The sequence below is a fragment of the Saimiri boliviensis genome, chromosome 20, assembly GCF_048565385.1.
Source record: "Saimiri boliviensis isolate mSaiBol1 chromosome 20, mSaiBol1.pri, whole genome shotgun sequence".
Taxonomy (NCBI): domain Eukaryota; kingdom Metazoa; phylum Chordata; class Mammalia; order Primates; family Cebidae; genus Saimiri; species Saimiri boliviensis.
In genome coordinates this window covers 6,376,612-6,401,572 of record NC_133468.1, presented here as the reverse complement: position 1 = coordinate 6,401,572, position 24,961 = coordinate 6,376,612, and the positions used below count along the sequence as shown (strand labels likewise).

At 55.1% G+C, this 24,961-nt stretch overlaps 1 protein-coding gene across 1 annotated transcript in view; it reads right to left on the bottom strand.

Moving 5' to 3' along the window:
- COL23A1 (collagen type XXIII alpha 1 chain) overlaps positions 1 to 24,961 on the bottom strand; it is a 337,961-nt gene that overhangs the window by 20,586 nt on the left and 292,414 nt on the right. The window contains exons 6-12 of the mRNA XM_074390323.1: positions 11,457 to 11,483; positions 10,104 to 10,130; positions 8,684 to 8,710; positions 4,621 to 4,737; positions 3,666 to 3,701; positions 2,761 to 2,787; positions 132 to 158 (exon numbers count right to left, since the gene is read on the bottom strand). Coding sequence (XP_074246424.1) covers positions 132 to 158; positions 2,761 to 2,787; positions 3,666 to 3,701; positions 4,621 to 4,737; positions 8,684 to 8,710; positions 10,104 to 10,130; positions 11,457 to 11,483 — 288 coding nt within the window. The remainder of the gene's footprint in view (positions 1 to 131; positions 159 to 2,760; positions 2,788 to 3,665; positions 3,702 to 4,620; positions 4,738 to 8,683; positions 8,711 to 10,103; positions 10,131 to 11,456; positions 11,484 to 24,961) is intronic.

Below are 24,961 nucleotides of genomic sequence, written 5' to 3'. Positions count from 1 at the left end.
CTGGTGAAGAAAAGGCCGCCTTCCCTGTGGGTTGGCTCCCATTCGTATCCCCATCCTGCCCCCAGCCCCTGCCCTTCTCTCCAGCCACTTCCCAACGCTGCCCCGGAAGCTCCTCCATCGGTCCCTCTCACCTTCTTTCCAGGTGCTCCAGGCTCACCCTGGGGGAGGCAAAGGGGGTTCAAGAGCAAGGTCAGAGCCATAGGAGCGTGGCCTGGATCCCAGGCCTCTTGTTCCTTGGGTAGAAGTGGCACCGAGGACCCATGCCTAGGGCCAGCCCGGAGACCCCCGAATGCTTCAGAAAAGTGGGGATGACAGTCTTGAATTCCACTTCTGAGCCACTCCCTCCCAAGCTCAACAACCCTGGGCAAGGCACTCTTCAAAAAAGTGGGGTGGTGACTCCTGCAGTCCCAGAGGGTTTTGGAGGACAAGGCACTGGCTAAGCAAGCTCTTTCCCAGCCTTCCTCCTCAGGCCAGGGGCTCCGGCTGTGGCAGGGGGGACCACAGTCTGCCTCCCCACCCAGGCCCTGCCCAAGGAGGGCAGAAAAGAAAGAGCTGACATCTGCAGAGGGCTGGACAAGCTAACATGCTGGAAAACTACATCCACATGAAAACCGGCACATGGATGCTGACAGCAGCTTTACCCCAAACTGCCAAAACCTGGAAGCAGCGAACATGTCCTTCGGTAGGTGAGTGGGTAAATAAACTGTGGCCGATCACTAAAGAAATAATAAATCCAGACACTGACAATCGTGACAGAGTCTTGCTCTGTCACCCAGGCTGGAGTGCAGCGGCACGATCTTGGCTCACTGCAACCTCATGGGCAACCTCCACCTTCCCGGTTCAGGTGATTCTCCTGCCTCAGTCTCCCGAGTAGCTGGGACTATAGGCGTGTGCCACCACACCCAGCTAATTATTGCATTTTTAATAGAGACGGGGTTTTGCCATATTGGCCAGGCTGGTCTCGAACTCCTGACCTCGTGATCTAACTGCCTCAGCCTTCCAAAGTGCTGGGATTATAGGCATGAGCCACCGTGCCCAGCCAGACATGGACTGTTATTCAGTGCTAAAAAGGAATGAGCTGTCAAGCCATGAAAAGACATGGAGGAAATGTCAATGTGTATTACTCAGTGAAAGAAGCTGATCTGAAAAGGCCACTCACTGTGTGATTCCAACTAGATGATACTCTGGGAAAGGTAAAACTATGGAGACAGTGAAAAAAAAAATCAGTGGTGGCCGGGCGCGGCGGCTCACGCCTCTAATCCCAGCACTTTGGAAGGCTGAGTCGAGCGGATCACCTGAGGTCAGGAGTTTGAGACCAGCCATGACCAACATGGTGAAACACTCTCTCTACTAAAAATACAAAGTTAGCTGGGTGTGGTGGTGGGCACCTGTAATCCCAGCTGCTTGGGAGGCTGAGGCAGGAGAATTGCTTAAACCTGGGAGGTGGAGGTTGCAGTGAGCTGAGATCGCACCATTGCAATCCAGCCTGGGCAACAAACGTAAGACTCCATCTCAAAAAAAAAGAAAAAAGATCAGTGGTGTCAGGGGCTAGGAAGAAGGAGGGTTGTTCACGCAGATAGCAGAATGTTCAGAGCAGGGTAAATACTCCATGACACCACAGTAGTGGATAGCACAGCAAGAGTGAATCCTGCTGTAGACTCTGGCATCTGGTGGTGGTGATCTGCCTGTGCAGGCGCATCAGCTGTAACAAGCTGGGGCTGTTCATAGCAGGGGAGGGGTGTGTGGGCCAGGGCCGGGGCATATGGAAACTCTGTACTTCCTGTTCAGTTTTGTTGTGAAACAAAAATTCTTCTAAAAATAAAATCTGCCGGGCGCGGTGGCTCAAGCCTGTAATCCCAGCACTTTGGGAGGCTGAGGCGGGTGGATCACGAGGTCAGGAGATCGAGACCATCCTGGTCAACACGGTGAAACCCCGTCTCTACTAAAAATACAAAAAATTAGCTGGGCATGGTGGCACGTGCCTGTAATCCCAGCTACTCAGGAGGCTGAGGCAGAATTGCCTGAACCCAGGAGGCGGAGGTTGCGGTGAGCCGAGATCGCGCCATTGCACTCCAGCCTGGGTAACAAGAGCGAAACTCCGTCTCAAAAACAAAAACAAAAACAAAAACAAACACAAACAAACAAAAAAACCAAAATAAATAAATGAATAAATAAAATCTGTTTGGGCCAGGTATGGTGGCTCATACCTGTAATCCCAGCACTTTGGGAGGCTGAGGCAGGCAGATCACCTGAGGTCAGGAGTTCAAGACCAGCCTGGCCAACATGTCAAACCCCATCTCTCCTAAAAATACAAAAGATTACCTGGGTGTGGGGGTGCATGCCTGAAGTCCCAGCTCCTTGGGAAGCTGAGGCAGAATTGCTTGAACTCAGGTGGTGGAGGTTGCAGTGAGCCATGATCGTGCTACTGCATTCCAGCCTGGGCGACAGTGAGACTCTCTGTCTCGAAAAAATTAAAAATGAAAATCTATTTGAAACTAAAAACCCTCCTAACATGTTTTGTGATTCAACCCTTTCAACTGTGTGAAAAAGGCAGGAAATGTTTACTGTGCCCTGTTTAACAGATGAGTAAACTGAGGCCCAGAGAGATGCAGTAACTTGCCCAAGGTCTGGGAATTTGGTCTCCTGACCCTGCCGCCTTGGCTTCATTGGGGGTGTGGGGGGGCAAGAGAAAGGAAGTGGTCGTGGGGGAATCCATCCTGCAAGATCTGGGGAGGGGCATGGGGAATGAGGAGCGCTCACCTTGGGCCCTGGGGATCCCTTCTGGCCCTGGAACAAAAGGAGAGAAGGTGTTAAATGTCATACCGGAGGCTGTTCCTGGGCCTGTCCTTCTTAGCATCCTGGCTTTGTAAAAGGGGACACCAATCCCAGAGAGCAGGAGGCAGGGTTGCTGTCAGAAGCAGGCTGGAGCTGCCACCCTGGGCCTGACTCCTCAAGCCTGGGACAGCTTCTGCGTTAGGGCTCAGGCAGTGGCAAGTGGGCTGCGGCCTCCGCACAGGAAGGTGGAGCTACTGGAATTCCGCCTGGGCTGGTGTCTTGCCTGGCGGGGGGAGAGGCAGGTGCACGGGGGGCACACACATGCAGACATGTACACGCAGAGGGGGCTGCACGCACGCACACACGCGCGCGCACACACACATGCAGACATGTACACGCAGAGGGGGCTGCACGCACGCCCACACGCACGCGCACACACACATGCAGACATGTACACGCAGAGGGGGCTGCACGCACGCACACACGCGCGCGCACACACACATGCAGACATGTACACGCAGAGGGGGCTGCACGCACGCACACACGCGCGCGCACACACACATGCAGACATGTACACGCAGAGGGGGCTGCACGCACGCACACACGCACGCGCACACACACATGCAGACATGTACACGCAGAGGGGGCTGCACGCACGCACACACGCGCGCGCACACACACATGCAGACATGTACACGCAGAGGGGGCTGCACGCACGCACACACGCGCGCGCACACACACATGCAGACATGTACACGCAGAGGGGGCTGCACGCACGCCCACACCCACACACGCGTGACCCTGCTGTCGGCGTGTGTGGGAAAGGGGCTACCGGGTCTGGCAACCACAGTCCCACCAGCCCAGGCCTCTGGAATGCCCTGAATACTGACCATGTCGCCATCTTGTCCTGGCTCTCCTTTGGGGCCCTGAGGAAGTATAAGGGGACAGTAGTGAGGGATGCAGGTTGTCACCCTAAACTGAGCCCAAATCTCAGGCCAGACCCCGGGCTGGGGCTCTAAGTACATTATTTCATTTTATCCTTGCCAAACCAGAAGAGTGGCTATCACGGTCCCCACTCCTCCGATGAGAATGTTAGGCTCGGGAAGCCACTGGCCTGGCATGACAAGTAATGGATGAGCCAACTGAGCAGCTGTCCCGGGGGGACCCATCTGACTGGGGGGACCCTGGCGGCAGTCTGGTGGTGGCGTGGGCTCCACACTGGAGGGAAGGACAAGCTGGAGTTTCTGGGTTAGGGAAAGGGGTGGCAGGATGGGGCCTGGCTTCCAGGCTCTGGAGACCCTGGGAGGAAAGCTGAGGCTGAGATACTACCGGGGAGGAGGATGGGGGAGCTGATAAAGGTCTGCAGGGACAGTGCCCGCACAAGCATCTCAGGCTCAGGGTCGAGTCAGGATTGGGATTGCAACTAAGGTCAGGCTAGGGTCTCTGGGTCTATTTGAGGTTAGAATTGGGCTTGGAGTCAGGGTCAGAGTCCGTAGGGGTCAGACTTAGGGTCTGAATCGGAGGTGTAGATCAGGATTTGGGAATGAAGTTTGAAGTCAAGGTCTTGATTGGGGTCAGAGACCCAGTTAGTGTCAGATTTAAGGTTCCATTGGGGTAAGGGTCTGGGTTGAGGTTAGGGTTGGGTTTAGGTCTGGGGTCAGCGGCAGGATCCGAATTGGGGTTGGATCTTGGTTGGAGTTAGGGCCTTGGTTCAGTGTCTGGACTGGGGTTAAGGCTGGCGTGGGGTCTGCACTAGAGATGGGGATGGGTCTGGGGCTGGCTCTGGAATCAGGGTTTGAGGTTTTGGTCAAGTCCTGAGTGGTCCAACTCCAAGCCCTCTCTTACCGCTGGGCCTTGTGCTCCCCTGGGGCCATCTTTCCCAGTGTCACCAGGAGGGCCCCGGGCCCCAGGAGGTCCGGGGGGCCCTGGGGGCCCAGCAGCTCCATCTTGTCCTCGGTCTCCCTGGAAGAGATGGGGCTTGGCATGACTCTGAGTGGGAGGAGGTCCAGCCTCCAGAGAGAGGCTCCCTCAGACAGGCAGCCCCACACCATCCCCTTCCCAGCCCTTGGGGCAGACTCAAAGGGCTTCCCCTTTGAGTTATTGTTATTGGGCCTCTTGCCACTTCTTGGGGACTGCATGAAGGAACAGGTCCCCTTATCTTGGTGTAAGAGGCCCTACAGGATTTTTTACATGCCATGTGCCAGCTCTCTGGTACCTGAAAGCCCAGATACAGTGTTTAGGCAAGAGATGGCACACGCTGGATGTGGGAGGAAGCTCGGGTGCCCAGCTGCCCCCCTCTGTAGAACGGGCCTGAGTGTCTCCTGAAGGACCTTCCTGGTTGGTCAACTCCCACTTCGTTTTAAGTATGGAGGTGCACTCTTGGGCATTTATCCTTGTTCACAGCTGCTTAATTAGTAACAGCTCCAAACTGGAAACCAATCCAAAAGTCTTTCAGTAGGTGGAAGGTTAAGGAGCTGGAGTACATCCACATCGTGGAACACAACACAGCAATCAACCAAAAGGAACAGGCCATGACACATGCAGCACCTCAGATGCATCTCAGGAGGATTACGCTGAGTGAAAAAAGTCCATCTCAAAAGCTTAATATTGTGTGGTTGTATTTACATAACACTCTTGAAATGGCAAGGTTATAGAGATGGAGAACCCACAATGGTTGCCAGGAATTAGGGATGGGGGGGATGAAGGCGACTGTAACCACAAAAGAACTGCACGAGGGACCTTTGTGTACTTACACAAATCTACAAGTGTGTTAAAATTGCATAGAACTACACACACAAACAAGGGTGTGTGTAGCTGGGGGCATCTGAATAAGGTTGCTGGATCGTGTCAATGTTAATTTCCTGTTGTGAGACTGGACTACAGAGATGCAAGATGTTACCATTGGGGGAGACGACGGGATGAAGGGGACACAGGTGTTATGTACCTCAACTACATGTAAATCTACAATTATCTCAAAATAAAAGAAAAAGAAAAGATGATGAAGGGCCACACACTTTCTCTCATGCAGCACTAAATCCCCACCTTTAGAACCTGATGTTAGTACCGGATCAGACCTCAGGCAGCCAGAGCCCCACCTCATGGCCCAACCCAAAAGGAAGGAAGATCACTGTGACTGGCACCTACCCTGCACTGGCACAGGGCACAGGAGTGAAGAACACCGGGTCATGGTGCCAGTGGCTCCTAACCTTTTTGTAACAAAGAAAGGAAGACCTAGCACTAAGCTAGCAAGGATATCCTAAAGATAATTTAAAAAACCCTGTTTTTAAAAAAACTGAAGACAGAGTCTCTTGCTCTGTCACCTAGGCTGGAGTGCAGTGGCACAGTCTTGGCTCACTGCAATCTCCACTTTCTGGGTTCAATGGATCCTCCTGCTTCAACCTCCCAAGTAGGTGGGGTTATTATTATCATTATTTGTATTTTGAGTACAGATGGGGTTTCACCATGTTGGCCAGGCTTGTTTCAGACTCCTGACCTCAAGCGAGCCACCCGCCTTGGCCTCCTAAAGTGCTGGGATTACGGGTGTGAGCCACCGCGCCTGACCGAAGATGATCTTATTCAACGTTTGTGATGAATGGGCCAGGGCACTGTTATTGTCCCATTTTATAGATGCAATGGCTGGGGTCGGGGGGTGGTCAGAGGGTCACTTGCCCAGGGAAGGCAGAGCTTCCTCTCACTACCAAGGCAAATGGTCCCTTTGAGAGACGTCTTTTCATTCCCAGATGTTCCCTGATCTGAAATAGCTCACCTCTTTAGCAAACTGCATGTAACACGAATTCCCTTGCTTTCCCAATTAAAAAATCAGCAGAAGCTCTCAACACCCACCACTCAGGTCTTCCCGTGGGTCTGGAATGGCCAGGGTCCTGATCAAAATGTTATAGCTCCAGTCAAAAGGCAAGAAAACTGACAGTCTGGTTAGGTCACCAGGCATGGGTGGTGATGGTGGTGAGTAATTCCTATCATACTTTGTACTGAATCAGGTAGAATTTGAAGACACCCCCTTAGCTCCCCACTGCTCCTTTTATAATGGGCCTTGGGCTGGGAACTACTGGCCTGGACTCTACTTATTAAGGCAGTAAATGGGCCTGACACTGGAGCAGGTCCTGGGAGAGGCTCTTAGGCTCTTTCTTGGCCAGCCTGCCTGGTCCTCCCTCAGGGATTGGATGGCTGAGGTCTAACCCTGCAAATGTGGGGTGAGTTGGGGGCAACACAGCAAGCCATCAGGCCCAGACCCCCACTTAGCCAGTCTACCTTGAGGATCCGACGATTGTACAAGTGATGGTCTCTACTTATAAAACCCGGATTGAGCCGTGGGAAAACCATCTAGTCAGCAGATACGTTGTGTGGTCAGAAAGGCAGGAAGGTGATTTCAAAAACCAAAAGGCTTTTGACACCTGGAAGCAAAGTCACTTAACCAAGCCCAGAGAAAGGCAGTTAGGTCATCAGGTGTGTAGACTCATTCTTCAAGGATGGCTGCTTACCAGCTGGGCACCCACCAGCATCCCCGCTACCTGCAGCCATGCGATGGCACCATCACCAGGGGCTCCCGGCCAGGCTGCTTGCAACCTCCTGAGGGAGCCTAACCCTAACCCAGGGGCCATGAGAGATAATGACAATTGAAGTCTTAAGCCGCTACCTTTTTGTTTTTTTTAGATGGAGTCTCGCTCTTGTTGCCCAGGCTGGAGTGCAGTGGTGCAAGATCTCGGCTCACTGCAACCTCTGCCTCCCGGATTCAAGCAATTCTCTTGCCTCAGACTCCTGAGTAGCTGGGACCACAGGCATCCACCACCATGCCCAGCTAATTTTTGTATCTTTAGTAGAGATGGGGTTTCACCATGTTGGTCAGGCTGGTCTCAAACTCCTGACCTCAGGTGATCTGCCTGCCTCAACCTCTCAAAGTGTTAGGATTACAGGCATGAGCCACCACGCCCAGCCATTAAGCCACTAAACGTGTGTGTGTGTGTGTGTGTGTGTGTGTGTTGTGTGTGTGTGTGTGTGTTGGGGGCTGGTGTCCTGATGACTGGGACACCGGGAACATAGGGAGGGTATTCATGAGGAAGGTAGGGGGCTTGGGGGGAGATTCACTCTTCCATGACCCCTGGGCCTCAGGACTTCTAGTCTGTTGAGCAGAGGACATCTCCTTTTGGAATATCAGCTCCACACACCCACCAGGAAGGAAGCAAAAAGATTTTTCTCAGCAGCCAAAACTCAGCACGAGCTCGCTTTCTTTGACTGCAGAGCAATCTCATCAGATTTATGTGGCTGGCACAGAGCAGCTGTGTCCTCGGAGCTTGGCCTGGCCAGCCCCCTTTCTTGTTCCTGCTCACGACTCAGGGCTGTGGAGGTGCAGGGCAGGCACCCCCCGCCAGGCCGAACCACAAGCTGCAGCCCCACTCTCTGCACTGCCGCTCCCACTACCTTTTCACTCCCACAGCAACCTCTTGGGGTGGGGGCTGTCCCCCCAACTCACAGTTGAAGAAACTGAGTCTCAGAGGGCAAAGTGACTGGTTCAGGGTCACTCAGCTGGCAGGTGGCAGAGCTGAGCTTGGAGCTCAGTTCTGTTGACCCCAGAGCCTTCCCCCTTTTTGGGGTGCCACCTGTCCTCAGGACACTCAGTCTCCAGTCTGGGTCAAGCCAGCCCCACTGTCTGGCATCCACAGCGAGAAGCATGAAGACCTGGACATCTTCCAGAGACTCCCCGCCTGTCCAGGAGGCCGCAGCCTCACAGCCCAGGTGCCCGGGTGCTGTGGGTGGGGAAGAAGGGCTGCCTCATGGCCTCTTTCTGTGATGAGCTGCAGGGAGCCGGGACCCAGAAGCAGCACCAGTTACGCCTCATTATTAAACAAAACAAGCCGTGTGGGCAGTGAGGGGGGTCGTGCCTGGTCCTTACCCGGGGGCCGAAGTCTCCTGGTGCACCCTAGGAGCAAGAGACAGGGAGAGGTGGCAGGACGGCTTTTATTATTTCTTCACGTTTCCCATCGAGCATCGATGCTCAGGGCTTCACAGACAGGGGCTGACTTAATTCTAATGAAAATAGCAAGCAGGCTCTATTTTTATTTCCATTTCCAGTGAGGAAACAGACACAGTGAGGTCACTTAACCTGGGCAAGGTCACACGGCCAGGAGATCCAGGGCTTGAAACCAGGCGTTCCCTTCACTAGGGTCAGCCCTGGCCATTTGAGGCCCCGGACATTGTAGAGCAGACGGCCCCTCCCACCGTGTCCTCTAGAAGGGATAGTAATGAGTTAATGTTGCTTTCCACCGCCCCGTTTTGGGGCAGTGCATTAAGCAGCAACAGACACTAAGACACCAGTTCTCTCTGGTTTCAAAGCCCCTGATGGAATCACTTTAATGACATGGTGGCATCAGCCAAGGCCAGGGGGAAGGTAATCAGGACACCGACCAACTGCGCTAGTCTCTCATTCTTGAGGAGAACATTGAGACCATGACCTCCTGCAATCTCTCCTGTGGCTCTGTGACATTGGGACTTAATTTACAGATGGGGAAACTGAGGCCCACAGCCCAACAACTTGGCCGAGGCCACCGAGTTGGTGGTGGAGCTGGACTGCAAAGCTGAGGTTCTGAACACCAGCTCCCGTGCCTCCCTGTGGCTCCCTCAGCCCTGGTAGTGGGGCGGGAACCCTGCCTGCCCTGGCCTGAACTGCCAAATCACAGCAGGGCCCATCTGCAGACCTCACCTCCCATTTTCAAAGGCCGGGTCAGGGGTGGACATGGTCCAGCTGTGGGAGCACCCAGCTGGCCCTGGCGCAACCAGGCCTCCTCTGATCCCTCCCCAGATTTTACCATGGGTAACACAGGTCTCTTCTGTTCCCTTCTGAGGCACTTGACTGTCTCCATTTTCCAGGGGACTTTAGTGCCTGATGCCAGGGAAGCCTTTCTCCCAAGGGGCCGCAGAGATAGCTCTCTGCCATGTCTCCCTGAAGGGTGTCCTCCCCACAGAGAATACCACTAACAGCCATGGTTCGATCCCCCGCCCTCCTGGCACCCCCTCTTCACCATGAAGTTCTCTGGACCCTCGTCATTCTGGGCACACTGGGCCTCTGAGTTGGGTTATGCTTTGGTCCCAGGAGAACTCAGACTCAACTCTCCGGGCAGGCTCTATTGTCAAATGCAAGCCTTGTAACCATTTTAGAAGGTAGGCATTGCGATTCCCGCTTTACAGATGGGGAAACTGAGGTTCTAGGAGGGGCTGTGACAAGCTCGAGGGCACACTGGAACTGGGGTTCAGACGCAGATCTCTGGCCTCCTTCACCTGCCTCTTGCATCTGAACAGCTCTTGGCATCACTTACCTTTTCCCCTTTCGGGCCGGGAAGTCCCTAGAGAAGGAAAGTGGAGAAAGAACAGGCCTGAGTGAGGGGCTTCCGCTGGCCCCGCTTCTAGCTTCCCTATACTTCTGAGGGCAGAAGGGCCAGTGATGCTGAGCAGAGCTGCGGCCAGTTGAGTGGAAAATCACCATGAGCTGTCAGCCCTCAGTGAGAGCTGCCCTGGCTGGTCCAAGGAAGCTCCACATCTCAGTCCTCAGCCTGAGGGAGATGGGGGACTTGGGGGTGACCAGCAAGGGCCCACTGGCATCCTTGCAGCAGAGAAAGGGGCACATGCACTGGCCACTCCTCCCAGAGGGCACACAGGGTCCCCTACTGCTCAGCACCCGCTCTGTCAATGTCAGTGGGAGACCACTGCCATCTTTCTGGAATCTACAAGGCAGGCAGTAGACAGAGATTCTCTCTCAGAGGCATTCTTTTCTTTTTTCTTTCTTATTTCTCAAAAAAAAAAAAAGCATTCTCTTCTTTAATGGAAGGAGCTCCTTAGAGTATGGGCTCCCTCTGTTCATCCCTGTATGAGTCATTCATCCATCCATCCACCCATCCATCCATTCATCCATCCACCCACCCACCCACCTATCCATTCACCAATCCATTCATCCACCCACCCACCCACCCATTCATTTACCGTCTATCCATCCACCCATCCATCCATCCATCCATCCATCCATCCACCCACCCACCCACCTATCCATTCACCAATCCATCCATCCATCCACCCATCCACCCACCCATTCACTCACCAATCCATTCATCCACGCATCTATCTAGCCATCATCCATCCATCCACCCACCCGCGCACTCATCCCTCCATCCACCTCAAATGACTTATTTAATTGTGCTCATGTCTCCCTGCATGTTCTGCCCATCTGCTGAGGATGCCTGGGACCACAGGCTCCTGGCACAGATGTTGAGAACTCAGCTTGATGCCCACCAGGGCAGTCTTGAGAATGTAGCGAGGACACCGTGCCTGGGGCCTGCTGGGAGGGCCTCGCATGCTCTGAGGGCCGACTGCACCCCAGGGACTGTACTGTCCGCAGATCTCCAGAGGCCCACAGCATCCCTATGCTGGGGGCAGGGGGTGTTCACGCATGCACTTGACAGACAGGAAGCCTCCGTCTTGGGAGGCGAGGAGGCCTCCCTTGGTCACCATCAGCAGGTGGTGGAGCTAGACTTCAACTCAAGTCTGACACCCAAAATGCTTCTCTCTGTGCTGAACCAAGCTCCCAGTGGCTTCCCTCCAGTGCCCAGCGGTCACTCCCACCTCCATAGTGGCAGCCCCAGCCCAGGACTGCCTGGAATTGCGCTGTCATTACTTACGGGCTTGCCATCCAGACCCAGGGGTCCCTGGAAAACAAGAGAAAGAGAGAGAGAGAGAACACAGGTTACGCATGGGGACGGCACTTCCTCTGCTTCTTAGGACCCAGGTGCATTAGTCAGTAACAAGAGAACAAAGGCGGTCTGGGCCCAGGGTCTGGGCTCAGTCCATGTGGCCTGGGGCTGGGGGAGGGGAGGGAAAAGGCATCTGTGTGCTGTCTGCTGCCGGGAATCCCCACCCCTGGGGTCTGGGTGGGCTGCTGGGTGGGCATGTGACCGAATTCCCTCTGCCACGATGACGTGGTCAGCGATGAGCCTGAGACCCAAACCGAGCCATGAGCATCTTGCCTGGGACTTAACGGTGGGGATTCAGGGGAAAAGGCTCTTTTTGACTGACAGGGCTAAGCCTGGAGCTCCCAGGGGCCACCATGTGGCTCGAGAAAAAGCCAACAGAGAGGAAAGCAGAGCTGAGAGGCAGAGAGAAAGACAGGCGTGAGGGCCTAGAGCTGCAACTACCCCTGCACATGTCAGTTTGTGAACTAATCAATACTTTCATTTTTCCTTAATTAAGCCAGCTTGCATTGAGTTCCTGTCATTTGTGACTGGCAGAGCCTTGAAGGCTGTTTGAGCTTCCTGCATTGCTGCAGCCTCTGCAGACAAAAGTAAAGCTGGAGAGAAGCAAATGACACCAGGGTGCGTCCAGAGGGTGGGGGCACTCAGGGGCCTTCAGATCCCCTGCAGAGTCTGCAAAGGGCCAGCCACACACCCCTCTTCACCTGTCCATCCACTGCCCACTCAACAAAGCCTCACCTAGCTCCCCTCTGTGAGAAGTGCGGAGGAATCCAGTTGGTAGGAACGCTGGGTCTCTGGCAGCCCCCATCTCCTCCCAACCACTGTCCCCTCATCCCCACATACATTTCACTTTTGGCCCCAGCAATGGCACACAAAGCTCCACACTTCTGAATCTTTGCACACGCTGCCCACCTGCTGGCACATCCTTCCCTTCTTTGTCTACCTTTAACTCAGCTGCCTCCTCTTCCAGGAAGCCTTTTAAGGTTCTCTCCTTCCCAGAGTCAGGTCATCTGTCCCTGTTCCCACCACACGTATTCTAACTGTCGCATGTGACATGACCTGTTGCTAATGTGGGGTCTACACAACTCTTCCCTTGTACAGTCAGGAAAAGAGTCTCATCCCTGTGCCTCCGACAGGCAGCCTGTGCCCGGGAATGTGTGCAAAATCAAAGCAAGGCAGTCGAGCGAGAACGGTAATGCTGTAAACGTACACACGGCGCAGCAGAAAGGGGAGGTGGAGAGCTGGAGGCTCTGCCAGCTTCCAGCCAGGAGGACGCACTGTGGGGACAGTAACGTTGGGGATTAGGACCTAACAAGTGTGCGCATGTGGTGGGGGGAGGGCCCTGTAGGCAAGAGAGCAGCCTGTGGGTGGTGGAGGAGCAGAGGGGGCGCGCAGGTCTTCAGCCCCAACCTGTGGCTTTCATGCAGCCTTCGCTCAGGGCTGTCCTGGCCTCTCCAGGCTTCCACTGGCTGAGGATGGACTCCCAGGCCCAGCATCTGGGTCCTCTGTGGCTAGGGCCAGCTCCTGCCATTTGGTCACTGTGCATCCCCGTCTGTCCCCGAGCTTTCTGGCTTCCCTTCCGTCTTCATCCCTCGGCTCTCTGTTCGCTCTGCCTGGAGTGCTTTCCCTGCATCTCCACCTGGTGGGAGGCAGCTCGTCCCCGGGACAGCCTCCTGCTCTGGGAAGCCTTTCCTGGCCCCTGGCTCTGAACACAGCTGGGAGCTGGCCTCCACCTTGGCTCAGCCTCCAGACTGCCTCGTGTGGAGACGGCCCATCTGCCGATTCCCAGATGGTGTGAAAGTGGCCACTCCACGTGGGGCTCACAGCCAGGGCCTCGCTGACGGAAGGAAAACAGGGCGCTTCCAAAAATCGGTGTCTAAGTGCGTCTGGCCACCCGTCTCACGGTCGCTGAGGGTTTGGCCATCAGAGTGATGGCCTGGGGACAACTGGGGTCCCAGGAGAGAGAGAGAGTGGGGCCATTCCGAAGTCTTGAGGGTTCGAGCCCTGGGGGACCCAGGTCAGGGCCTCAGCCCCCATCACAGGCGCAGTATAGTCCTTGCCACGAGCGTCCCAGGAGCTGCCCTAGCTGGACAGTGTCCTCTTGCCAGCTCCCCGCTATCCCGATCCCGGGGTCTGCACCCCAGGCCTTCTGCCCTCGGTAGTCCACTAAATTGGGCCCTGTCCGTCGTCCAGCTAGCCCCTGACCCAGGCCCTGCTGGGTGTCCTCAGGGCCATGTCCCCCGGGCATCCCCACCCTGGACTCTTCCCTGGGCCTGACCCCACACACATGGGGGCTGGTTCTTCCTGGTCTCCAGGGAGCTCCTCCCGGCCCCCACTCAGTCTTAATCACACAGCAACCCGATACAGTACGTGTCATCATCCCCATCTTACGGAGCAGGAAACTGAGGCCTGGTGAGGGGAAGCCCTTGCCTAGGACCATGCGGCTGGAGCGGGTCTGGACCCCACGTCTCCATCCCGCCTGCCCCGCAGGCCCCCACAGAGGCGCTGTCTGGCCTCCGGGCCACGCTCTCCTGTTCTAGGCCTTGCGCGCCTCTGTTAAACCCTCCACGCTCCCAAGGCCCCTGGATGGGAAGCACACAGAACCACAGGGCTCTGCCTTTCTAGAGGCGCCTGTGGAAGGGAGCCCAGGCTGGCCCTCAGCCTCAAGCTCAGAGAGAGCGTCTCAGTGCTGCCGGCTGTTTCTGGAAAAGTCCGCCTGACCGGATCTTACAGTGGTCACAGGCCTTCTGAGCTGAACACTGCCCTCTGCCAACCTAAGACTGTTCCTGAGGGGTCGCTGGGTGCGGCCTTGGTCCCCGAGGCGTCTTTCCGATGTGTGAGAAGCCCCATCTGTGACAGAAAACCAATTTTCCCACCAAAGGCCCTGCCTGCATGGGTGATCACAGAGCCCTGGGTGCTTTGACAAGTGAATACAGTTTGTAGCTTCCCAACAGAGGCAGAGGGTGTGGGGTGCACAGTGCTCTTGGGAGCCCCCACCCTGGGCTGAAGGGAAGTCAATTCCAATTCCCAGAAGCCAAGCCTGGAGCTGAGGTCGAGCAGATATCCGTGCCGGAACCGAAGCGCCCTGTGTGAAAACTGATGGAGCAGACGGGGCTGGGCCAGCCCCTGGGACAGAGCCAACCCACAGCCAGGATGACACCAGGGCAAGAAAGCCATCCCCAGCCCCCGGGCTCTCCGTATGGGGCAGTGGCTGACCTGGGAAAGGTTGCTGGGTGGGTGTGGTCTCTGAGAAGGGGACTCCAGGGTTGGCAACGAGGGAGCAGCTGGTTTTGGAGTCAGATGTACCTGCCTGGCTTGGGGATGTGATTCTGACCTCTCCTCCCATCCTGGGGAAGTTGGGCCTGCCCTCTGGGCCGGGAGACCCTGGCTGTGAATCTCCAGGAGATGGACTCTGCCCGCAATGACCCTACAGAATGCCTTTCCCAAACTGGTGCCTCACAGCACACTGCCCCGCAGGGTGCCAACAGGCTTGCCTGGAGACCGGGATTCCACGGGTAAGTAAGTTTGAGAAGCACTGAGTTACACTCTGCGAAAGAGGTTTCTTTCTTTCTTTTTTTTTTTTTTTTGAGACGGAGTTTCGCTCTTGTTACCCAGGCTGGAGTGCAATGGTGCGATCTCGGCTCACCGCAACCTCCGCCTCCTGGGTTCAGGCAATTCTCCTGCCTCAGCCTCCTGAGTAGCTGGGATTACAGGCACGCGCCACCATGCCCAGCTAATTTTTTGTATTTTTAGTAGAGACGGGGTTTCACCATGTTGACCAGGATGGTCTCGATCTCTCGACCTCGTGATCCACCTGCCTCGGCCTCCCAAAGTGCTGGGATTACAGGCGTGAGCCACCGCGCCCAGCCAGGTTTCTTTCCTGCAGGCTGAGCCGCCATTCTACTTTGAGGGTCTTTAAAAGGACAGCACCCCTTCTACCCCTGCAGTGGGCTCAGGGGACTGAGCCTCGATGGACTCAGTGCCTGGCTGGGTCTTAGCAAAGCAACTGAGGTGTGAGACTGTGCAGACCGTCCACAAACTAGGTGTTTCTATCGTGGAGCGGGGGCCGAGCCCAGCTCTGGGTGTTCTTGAGAGGAGTACAAACATCTCAGGGAAGGGCCTGGGGCTGGTCTGAATGGAGCCAAGGAAACCGTGGAGCAGGGGCGTGGTCAGGCCGGACAAAGGCAGGGCGGGGCAAGTGTCTGAGTGTTCAAGCCCAAGTCCAGTCCTTCCGAGCAGAACGAGGGCTGTTCTGAGCAGCTGGGCAGTCTGGAAGGGCAGAGCCCCAGACTGGACGGGGGGATGCCCTGGGAGGTGGTGGTGGGTGGTCTCTCCTATGCAGGCAGCCCTTCCCCACCCCAGACAACAGGGCACCAGCCATCAGCTGCCCCACTCATTTCCCTGCGTCTCCCACAGACGGAGTGGGAAGGAAGGTCACTCGGGGAGGTTTACCAGCAGCTCACAGAGTGAAGGCCAGGGCTTGGCCTTGCGGGGCCCGGGTTTCAAATCCCTCCTCTGAGCCTCAGCTTCCTCACGTGCAGATGCAACAGCAATGCGCCTGGAGATGCTCATGACTGTCCAGCTCCCTCCCTTGTCTGATCAAAGCCCTTGAATCCACCAAAAGTTTTCAACGCCTTCTGCCCTCTGAGAAACCCGCAGCTGTTTACAAGCCTGGGTTCTGCTTTAAATCACTCCTTCCCCCGGAGATCAGCTGGGCTCCAGGGTGTTTCCGGATGTGTGAGAAACAAACAAAGCTCTGGGCTGCACATGAGTAGTGGGCGAGGCAGCCAGCTGTCCCAGAGCAAGGCAAGACAGGCAGCCCCCTGCCCCTAGTGCTGCCTCAGTCCCTTGCCTTGCTCCGGGACTGGCTGTCCTTCATCTCAGTTTCCTCACTTGTGAAATGCAAGCCATGCCATTCTGCTCTCAAACGACAAGTTCCAGTTGGGTTCCAGGTCAGTGTCCTTTGTTTCCCAGACCAGCGCAAGATGTGAGGCCCCATGGGCAAGCAGACACTGGATTAGGGTCTGCCCTGGCCCTGGGGGGGCAGTGCTGGGAGTGACCTGTGTGTGGCCTTCCCAGGGGCCAGCAGTAGAACCCTGGGCAGTGCCGCTGGTGGCACCTGCGAAGTTGGGGCTTTGCTCTCTCCCTCCCTCGGCCTGTTGAGTATTTCCTAAGCCATCTTTCGAGCCATATTAACAAGTGTTGAAACTGTCCCTATAAACTTTATAAAATTAATTAGGGAAGAAGGGAGGGGGAGGAACAAAAATAAACCAAGCTTGCAGCACGATCAGCATCATCATGAGGTCAGCGTGCTCCCTGACCCCTTCCTCAGAACTGTTTTCCTGCTGCCTCAGAATTGTGCAGATTCTCTTACAGGATCATGGTTCCCCTTAATTGCTCCATAGATAGCAATTTGAATGTAAAAAATTAAGTTTTCCCTTTGAGATATTCTTTCAAATCCTGTACACTGGTGAAACTACAAAGTCAGCTGGTCTGAAGGATCCCATGGGAGCTGATTCACTGAAGAATGCAGTCTCCACATCATGCTGATTTCATCTCCCTCGCCCTGACCAATCAATGACCCCAATTTTCCAGCCCCTCACCCTCCATGATCCCCTTAAACACCCCGGCCCAGAACTCCTCAGGGAGATGGATTTGAGGGTCTCCTCCATCTCATTGCTGGATGGCCTGCAATCATTATACTCTTTCTCTGCAGCAAACCCTGCTGTCTCAGTGTAATTGGCCTGGTATTATGCAGGCAATTGAACCTTGTGGTCCTATAACCATGTGGCTAAAGAGGGGAGGTTTCCTAATGAAGTGCATTTGGGATGTGGAATGTGGTGGCTCCATCCCCGGAGTGTCTTGATGCTCATCAGCCAGAAAGCCTGTGCTGACCCTGTTACTCCAAGTCAGGGAAAGGTTCAGGGCTGGCCCTGTCCTCCTCCTGACTGTGGCCCAGCCCTCCCCGAGATAGTCTCCAGCATCTGCTGAACTGAACCAAATGAATAAATTGGCCACGTTTAGATGCAGACAGGAGTAAATGCTCAAATCAGCCAGAGCTGGGTGCCTGTCTTGCTTTCTGGTTGTAATTAATGCTGACGGCTCCTGTCAGGGAATGGAGCCCTCAAAATGCACTAGGACAAGGCCCCTGGAAGAAGAGCTTACCAGGATTACCAGGCCAGGGCCTAGTAATTATGCCCCAGATGTTGACAATTCATCAAATTACAAGGCTGGTGGGGCCTGAGGTCCCAGTCTGGGAAGTGCACATTCCTGTGTGAAGGTTTCCTGAGCCTCCTCCCAGCCCTCATTAGGGCTGGCTGGTGGATGAGGGGTGGGTGGGCAGCCCCTTTCAGGGCAGGTCAGCACCATATGGTTCTGATTTCTCAGCCTAGGCTCTTTGTACACACGTGAGCTGCAGCAAGACTGCCTGGGGCTTAGCAATTTCCCAAATTCAAATTCTTTGTGCTAGGGAAAGGAAGAAACGACCCTCAAACTTAGGTTCAGTCCAGTTGCTGCTGGTGCCCTGAGGGTGGCACAATATTCCTCCTGGAGCACTTCTTCCTGGGATCGAGGGCATTTTGTAGAGTGGGCTCTGTAGTGACCTTTGCACCTCAACTCTGCAAACTGTAGGAGCTTGAGCTGGGTGGGGTCCCAAGAGCTTGCACCAAGGCCAGGGGCTCGCCCCTCATGTGCTCCTCGGCCTTGCTTGGGCTTCCTCTCTCTGTGCTGCTCATCCGTAATGTGAGGGGCTGAAATTGATCAACGTCTTTCCTGGAGCCAGGTTTTATTTGTGCAGTTAAAAGAACCCAGACGGGGCATGATTTGCTCATGTAAATTCCAGCACTTTGGAAGGCCAAGGTAGGAGGATTGCTTGGGCTCAGGATTTTAAGACCAACCTGGGCAACATAGTGAGATTCCAGCTCTTGGAAAAAAAAAAAAAAAAAGAGTTGGGTGTGGTGGCCCATGCCTGTAGTCCCAGCTACGTAGGAGGCTGAGGTGGGAGGATTGCTTAAATCCTGGAGTTTGAGGCTACAGTGAGCTATGATGGCACAACAACACTCCAGCCTGGGTGACAGACTGAGACCTTGTCTCAAACAAACAAACAAACAAAAACCAAGAACCCAAAACCAACTGAACTAGTCACAACATTTAAAAATGGCAACTTTTTACATAAACATCCAGAGTTTGGGCTTTTCTTGAAAAGCTGAGAGATCTCACAGACCCCGGCCCACAGGCTCCACCGTGCCCTGTGGTCTCACACCTGGCCTGCTGCCCACAGCAAGGTGACTCGCCAGCTCTACAGCACACCTGAGTTTGTAACCCTTGGCCTAGAAAATCTCCTAGGGCCCTTTCAGCTCTATGATGCTGTAAGGCTGTGAAACCAGCTGGCTCCTATTTTGGGGAGAAGGCCTGCTCAGTGATGCCCGAGTGTGCTGGAAGTAATTACACGTATGTCCATGTCACACATCATGGCTAGCAGAGGCGGTGTTTACAGCACTGTGCCTTTGAACTGATCCCAAAATACCTGCTGAAATGACACATTTGCCGGTGACTGGTGGGGAGAGACACGATTACCCTAACAAGTATCAGAAAATCTTGTTCCTCATTAGGGTGATGGAGAGGAAAGAGCTTGACTTTCATGGGGTGAAGGAGGATGGAGGATGGGGCGAGCAGGCCAGGATGTGTCTTCCTTAGCTGCTGGGATCCCCAGCTCCGGCACAGTGGGCTGGTCTGGCAGAAAGAAGTCTGGAGGAACACATGGTCAGCTCATTTTGGTGGCAGCCGTGGATTGGGTGGAAATCTGGAGTAGGGAGCAGCAGCTGACTGGAAGGGCAACCGTCACAGAAGGGTGACCGCCACAAAAGGGTGACTGCCACAGAAGGGTGACCACCACAGCGTGGAGACAGCTCGCAGCACACACTGAGGCGGCCGTCACTCAGCCCCACCCTGTGGCCCCTGGACCACGCCCAGACCGAGCTCTGCCCTCCTGCCCCCCCCTTGGCCTGCCAGGGCCACCCTCATGGTTGGCATCCCAGCCTCCCTAACGGCTGCCCCCTAGGCTGCGTGTGGTCCCTCTTTGGTTTCCACAGACAATTGTCACCCACTGGTAAAGAATTGGTTGAAACACTTAAAAATGCAAAGATTTTGTGCAGAATTTGGATTTCCAGCTTCTCTGGAAATCCTGGAAGATGTGGTAGTGGTGACTCTGCATGGGCAGGTACCCCTCATTCACCCCAGGCCCTGCCGTTTGCTCTGTTCTGCGCCCAACCAGCCTCACCTATTTTCTCACCTGCTGGCCCCTGCAGGCATCGGTGAGCCGGTGAGCCCGTGAGCCCGTGCCCTTCCTGTTGACTGCCCTCCTCTGGCTGCTGTAGCACCTGGCACACCCTCGTCTACTGCACGCAGGGCAAAGCTGTACCCCTGGCCTGGCATTCAAAGACAGCCTCTTCCTCCTGAGCACTTCCTTCCAGACTCCGCTCCTTCCCGTTCAGTTTCTCACTTACAGATTCACTGCTTTGTCTTCCTGCCGCCTTTCTTCCCAGTGACCAGCCCCAAGGCTCCAGTGCCCACCAGATGCCCTTCCTGACCAGTGGATGTTCAGCCTTGGCTTGCACAGCCCCAGTGATGCAGAACTCACTGCTTCCTGGGCAGACTGACGGGTTTGCAAAGATTTGGTTGAAGCCTGGTGGCTCTTCTCAGGCTAGGCCCTCCACCTTGCTGCGCCTGGCTCAGTTGTGTCCAGAACCTCCATGTGGCCGAGAAGATGAGGCCGTAGGCTCCAGCCTGGGGAGGGCGCTCAGTTTGGCCACGTGGGGCTGTGGGCCCCTGTGTCCAGCCACCCAGGGTGGAACAAAAGGTAGCCATTCCTCAAGGCTGGATGCTTCAGGGCCACGGGCTTCTCACCTCCCCTTACGCCCTTACCATCTCGGGTGCACCCTCTGTCTGGATCCCCTGAAACTCCCCACTGGCAGCATCTTCTTTGGCTTCTGACTTCAACTCATACCTCCCTTTCTCAAGGTGGTGCCGCTGAGCACCCCCAGGCCAGGTCTGGGTTACAGGAGCTCTGCTTCCTAGGTCTGGCTACGACGCACAGTGAAGCTGGAGTGTTTTGTTCTCTCTCCCACTCAACCACAGGCTCCAAGTCGGGAGGGACCCCCTGGATACCATACCTTCCTGCTATGGTATCCCAAATGCCCAAGCGCCTTGTGCATAATGAGAACACAGTAAATACCTGTTGAATGGATCAACTGTGAATGAACAGCTATCCCGCTGGCTTGGGTGCCTGACCAGGGAACACTAGAGGGCACTCTTGACCTGCCAAAGGGGCCGCCAGCCCTGGCAGACTCCTGCCCTAGGGCCACAGCCTGGGAGGTCAGCCAGGACGCTGGCCATTGAGGACTCAGGCCCAAAAGGGGCGCCTTCAGCCTCACAGGCTCCCCCTGCTGGCGTTGGCAACGGTCAGAGTAGCGAGAAGGGTCCCTGAACCCAGTCTGTGTGCCCAACTCTGAGCCTCTCCTGAGGTCGTCTACTTGGCTCCCCCAACAGTTGAAGTGGGTAAGGCTTGGAGGGGTTAGGGACGTGCCATTCTGCCTCCATGGCATGGACTGGTCATGGTGCCAGGCCTGAGTCCTAGGCGGGGCAGCTTCATACCCAAATCACTGCTTTCTCTGTAGTCTCTGCTTTGAAGACCTGGGCTTGGATCAGTGACCTTGTGCAGGTCTGTCTGTGAACATGTTCTTCCAAGCCATGGGGTGAGGTTGCTGTGAGGGTGCTCTGATGCCTGGGGAAGCGGGAGGGGCTCCAGCCAGTGACCACGCTGCAAACATGTCACAGACAAACTGGCAAAGTGCAGGACCAACCCCCTCTGCTGGGCCCCCTGCACTGCTGTCCCTGCTAAGTCACCTCCCAGAGCTAGGTGTGGACAGGAGGCACCCGGGCCGCTGCCAGGAGGATGCAAAAATCTGCAGCAGACACGGGAGGCATCTGGGAGCCAAGGGCGGAGCAGTAGCTCTGGCCCGGCTGACCTGGAGTGGCTGCCTCCTGTTGCTGGGCTGCCCCACATGGGACACTCCTAGAGACACTGGGGACAGTGCTGGACCAAGACAAGGGGCTGGACTCAAGACACCTGCCCTGTGCTGGCTCAGGGCCCCAGGAAGAACAGCCAGCATGGTGGCCCTGGTTGCATCTCCCTGAGGTTCCAGTCTTGGGGCTGTTATCAGGGACTCTGGGGTCTGCTTTCATCCTGTCCCAGCTCCACTAGAATCTGGGAATTGGCGGGATGGCACTGTAGGGGTCAGATGAAAATGAGATGGAGGATGTTGAAATCTAAAAACAGATGAATTTGGGATACTACAGATGAATCATTTAACGAATTACATTTTTACAATCAAAGCTGTTTTTGAACCATGAGAGTGCAAGAGAGCATGTGAACGTGCGGTGCTCCGTGGGCCTTTTTTTGTTCCCTTGATTAATTCCAAACAGTCTATCTGCATTCTTCATTTCAAAATTGGTCCCAGGCCGAGGCCCCATCTCGCAGACCACATTTCAGCCCAGCGCTCTCACAGTCCCCTGGGGGTTCCCGGGACTGAGGCCGGAGATGATGTGCAGCCCCTGCTCCCTTGACTCCAGAGGGGTTTGGACACGGCGCTCTGGGGCCTAGGAGGTGCGGCGTGTGCAGTTCTGGTTCTGCTCAGAGCTGACCTGCAGCGCCTGCCAGCTCTCGTTTCTCGGTCATTCAGGCTTCACCAGCAAATTAGTACAACCGCCTCCTACCTGTACCCCCTCCTCTAGTCTCTGCCCTGTAGCCAGGGAGGCCTTTTCTACTTTTTAATAATTAATTGATTTAAAATTTTATTTCTTAAAAGAGATGGAGTTTTGGCCAGGATGGCAGCTCATGCCTCTAATCCTAGAACTTTGGGAGGCTGAGTCGGGGAACGGATTGCCTGAGCTCAGGAGTTTGAGACCAGCCTGGGCAACATGACAAAATCTCGTCTCTACTAAAAATACGAAAAGTTAGCCAGGTGTGGTGGTTGGCGCTTGTAATCCTAGCTACTTGGGAGGCTGAGGCATGAGAATCACTTGAACCTGGGAGGCAAAGGTTACAGTGAGCCAAGAAGCTGAGATCATGTCACTGCACTCCCGTCTGGGCGACAAATCAAGACTCCATTTAAAAAAGAGAGAGAGAGAGAGAGAGAGAGAGAGAGAGATGGAGTTTTGTCATATTGCCCAGGCTGGTCTCGAAATTCCAGGCTCAAATGATCCTCCTGCCCTGGCCTCCCACGGTGGTGGATTTCCAGGCGTGAGCCACTGCCCAGCCGAAAACTCTCCTTTTTTCTTTGTTGTTGTTTTGCTTTGTTTTTGAGACAATCTCGCTCTGTTGCCGAGGCTGGAGTACAGTGGTGCCGTCTCGGCTCACTGCAACCTTCGCCTCTTGGGTTCAAGTGATTCTTGTGTTTCAGCCACCCAAGTAGCTGTGATTACAGGCATCCGCCATCGTGCTTGTCTAATTTTTATATTTTTAGTAGAGATGGGGTGTCACCATGCTGGTCGGCTGGTCTCGGAACTCCCAGCCTCAAATGGTCTGTCCGCCTTAGCCTCCCAAAACACTGGGATCACAGGCATGACCCACCATGGCTGGCCTACAGAGGCCTTTTCCATACACAAATCTGTCCAAGTTATTAAGGGGCTTCTGCTGGGTGGGTGAGGGGCGCTCTCCACTCTCTGGGCCACTCAGCATCACCTTCCCTGGTCTCCCTGCCCCGTGCCTGGCATATGACACCACATCTCTCCTCCTGCCCCTCATGCCTCCGTGCAGGGCTCACCGTGCTGTGATGGTGCTGCGTGGAATGCTTTCCTCCTGCCAAACTCCTACTCGTCTCTCAGGACACCTCAAACGTCCTTCTTCTGTGTAGCCTCCTGAGGTCCCAGGTGGAAGTAGCCTCTGCTTCCTCTGTGGGGCGGCGAGCCCCATCTGCACGTATTACAGCTCTACCCACTGTACTGTAAACATCTCTAAGGGAGAATTTCATGCTCAACTGGGGGACAGTGGGCAGGATGAGTGAGCGACAGGCCTCCCTTTGCGCTCAGTATCCCAACAGGCCCAGAAAGCAGCTTAAGCAGCTCAGAGGCCAAATTGGCAGGGACTTCGGAGCACTTGCTGAGTGGGACGTGTGGTTCCAAGGTCCTTATGGGGACCTCATCTCCTCCCCTCAAATCACGCACGTGACAGATGGAGACCTTGTGCTCCATGCTGTGCATGGGGAAATGAGACGTGCCGAGGCTGAGTGATTTGCCCGGATTAACTCAGGCCTCTGGAGGTGGGAGAATCCAGGGGATTCCAGAGGTCAGCGAGGTAGAATGGCAGATGGTGGGAATGGCAGGGCCCTAGGGGGTCTTCAGGGGTGGAAGCCAGCCTCACGTGCTTGCCACTGTGAGGTCTGGAGACACCGTGTACTCACTCTACCCTTCCGTTTCTCAATCTGCAGAATGGGCACGAATACTCATCTTTAGGGATGGAATGTGATTTGAACTGGGAAGCACGGCACTGATCTGATTCCGGAGGTTTTCATCCAGGCCAAGCCTCAGATTCCGCAAGTGTGGCTGCACTCCCTGCTCCGTCCAGCTGCTCGTCTGCAGGGGTGCCCTGGACAGTGACACAGAACTGGGCATCTCATCACCAGGGGAAGAATGAGAAATTCTTCCTGATGTCTAATAAGGGCTATGACACGGAGGTACAAATGAGGAATAGGAGAGGAAGTGACAGGAAGAAATGGGCTCGTAGGTTTCAGTTAGACTTCGTTTTTGTTTTTCTTTTTTCAGAAAGCATCCTAATACTGTGATACCGGAGGTGGAATACAGTATTTGGGGAGGGAGTGGCGGGGCTGGATATAGACTGGGGTGAGCAGGAGAAACCAAACCTCCACTCCAAGTACCTGTTTCTTGGGGTGGTCCAAGAAACACTCTCTAGCTGACACGCAGACCATCCTGGCCCCAGCCCTGCTACTGTAGATGGCTCGAGAGGCTGGCTGGTCCGTGGGAGGGAGTGGGGTCACACAGCCTGGGTGCTAATCTAGGCTTTGGCACACAAGCAGGCTGGGTGTCTCAGCTAGGTCCTGTCACCCTCTGAGCTCAGATTTCTCATCTGTCAGGTAGGGCTGAAACCACCAGCCTCCCACGGTGAGACGGCATGCGTGAGTGTGCACCCAGCAAGCACTAAATACGTGCATCTGCTTCCCTGGCACACTGGAAGGGCTTTGGGAGATGAAGGATCACAGTCTTTTCTACTCTGTTCCCAAAGGAAGCATCGGGAGTGGGGGGCATCTCAGACCCTGTGGCAGTCTATCTCTGGGGATACGATTTCTATAAACAGAGTCAAGTTCTAGCCCCCAGCCCTCACCTTCTGTCATGGTTCTACTTGGTGCAGCTCTGGGAGACCT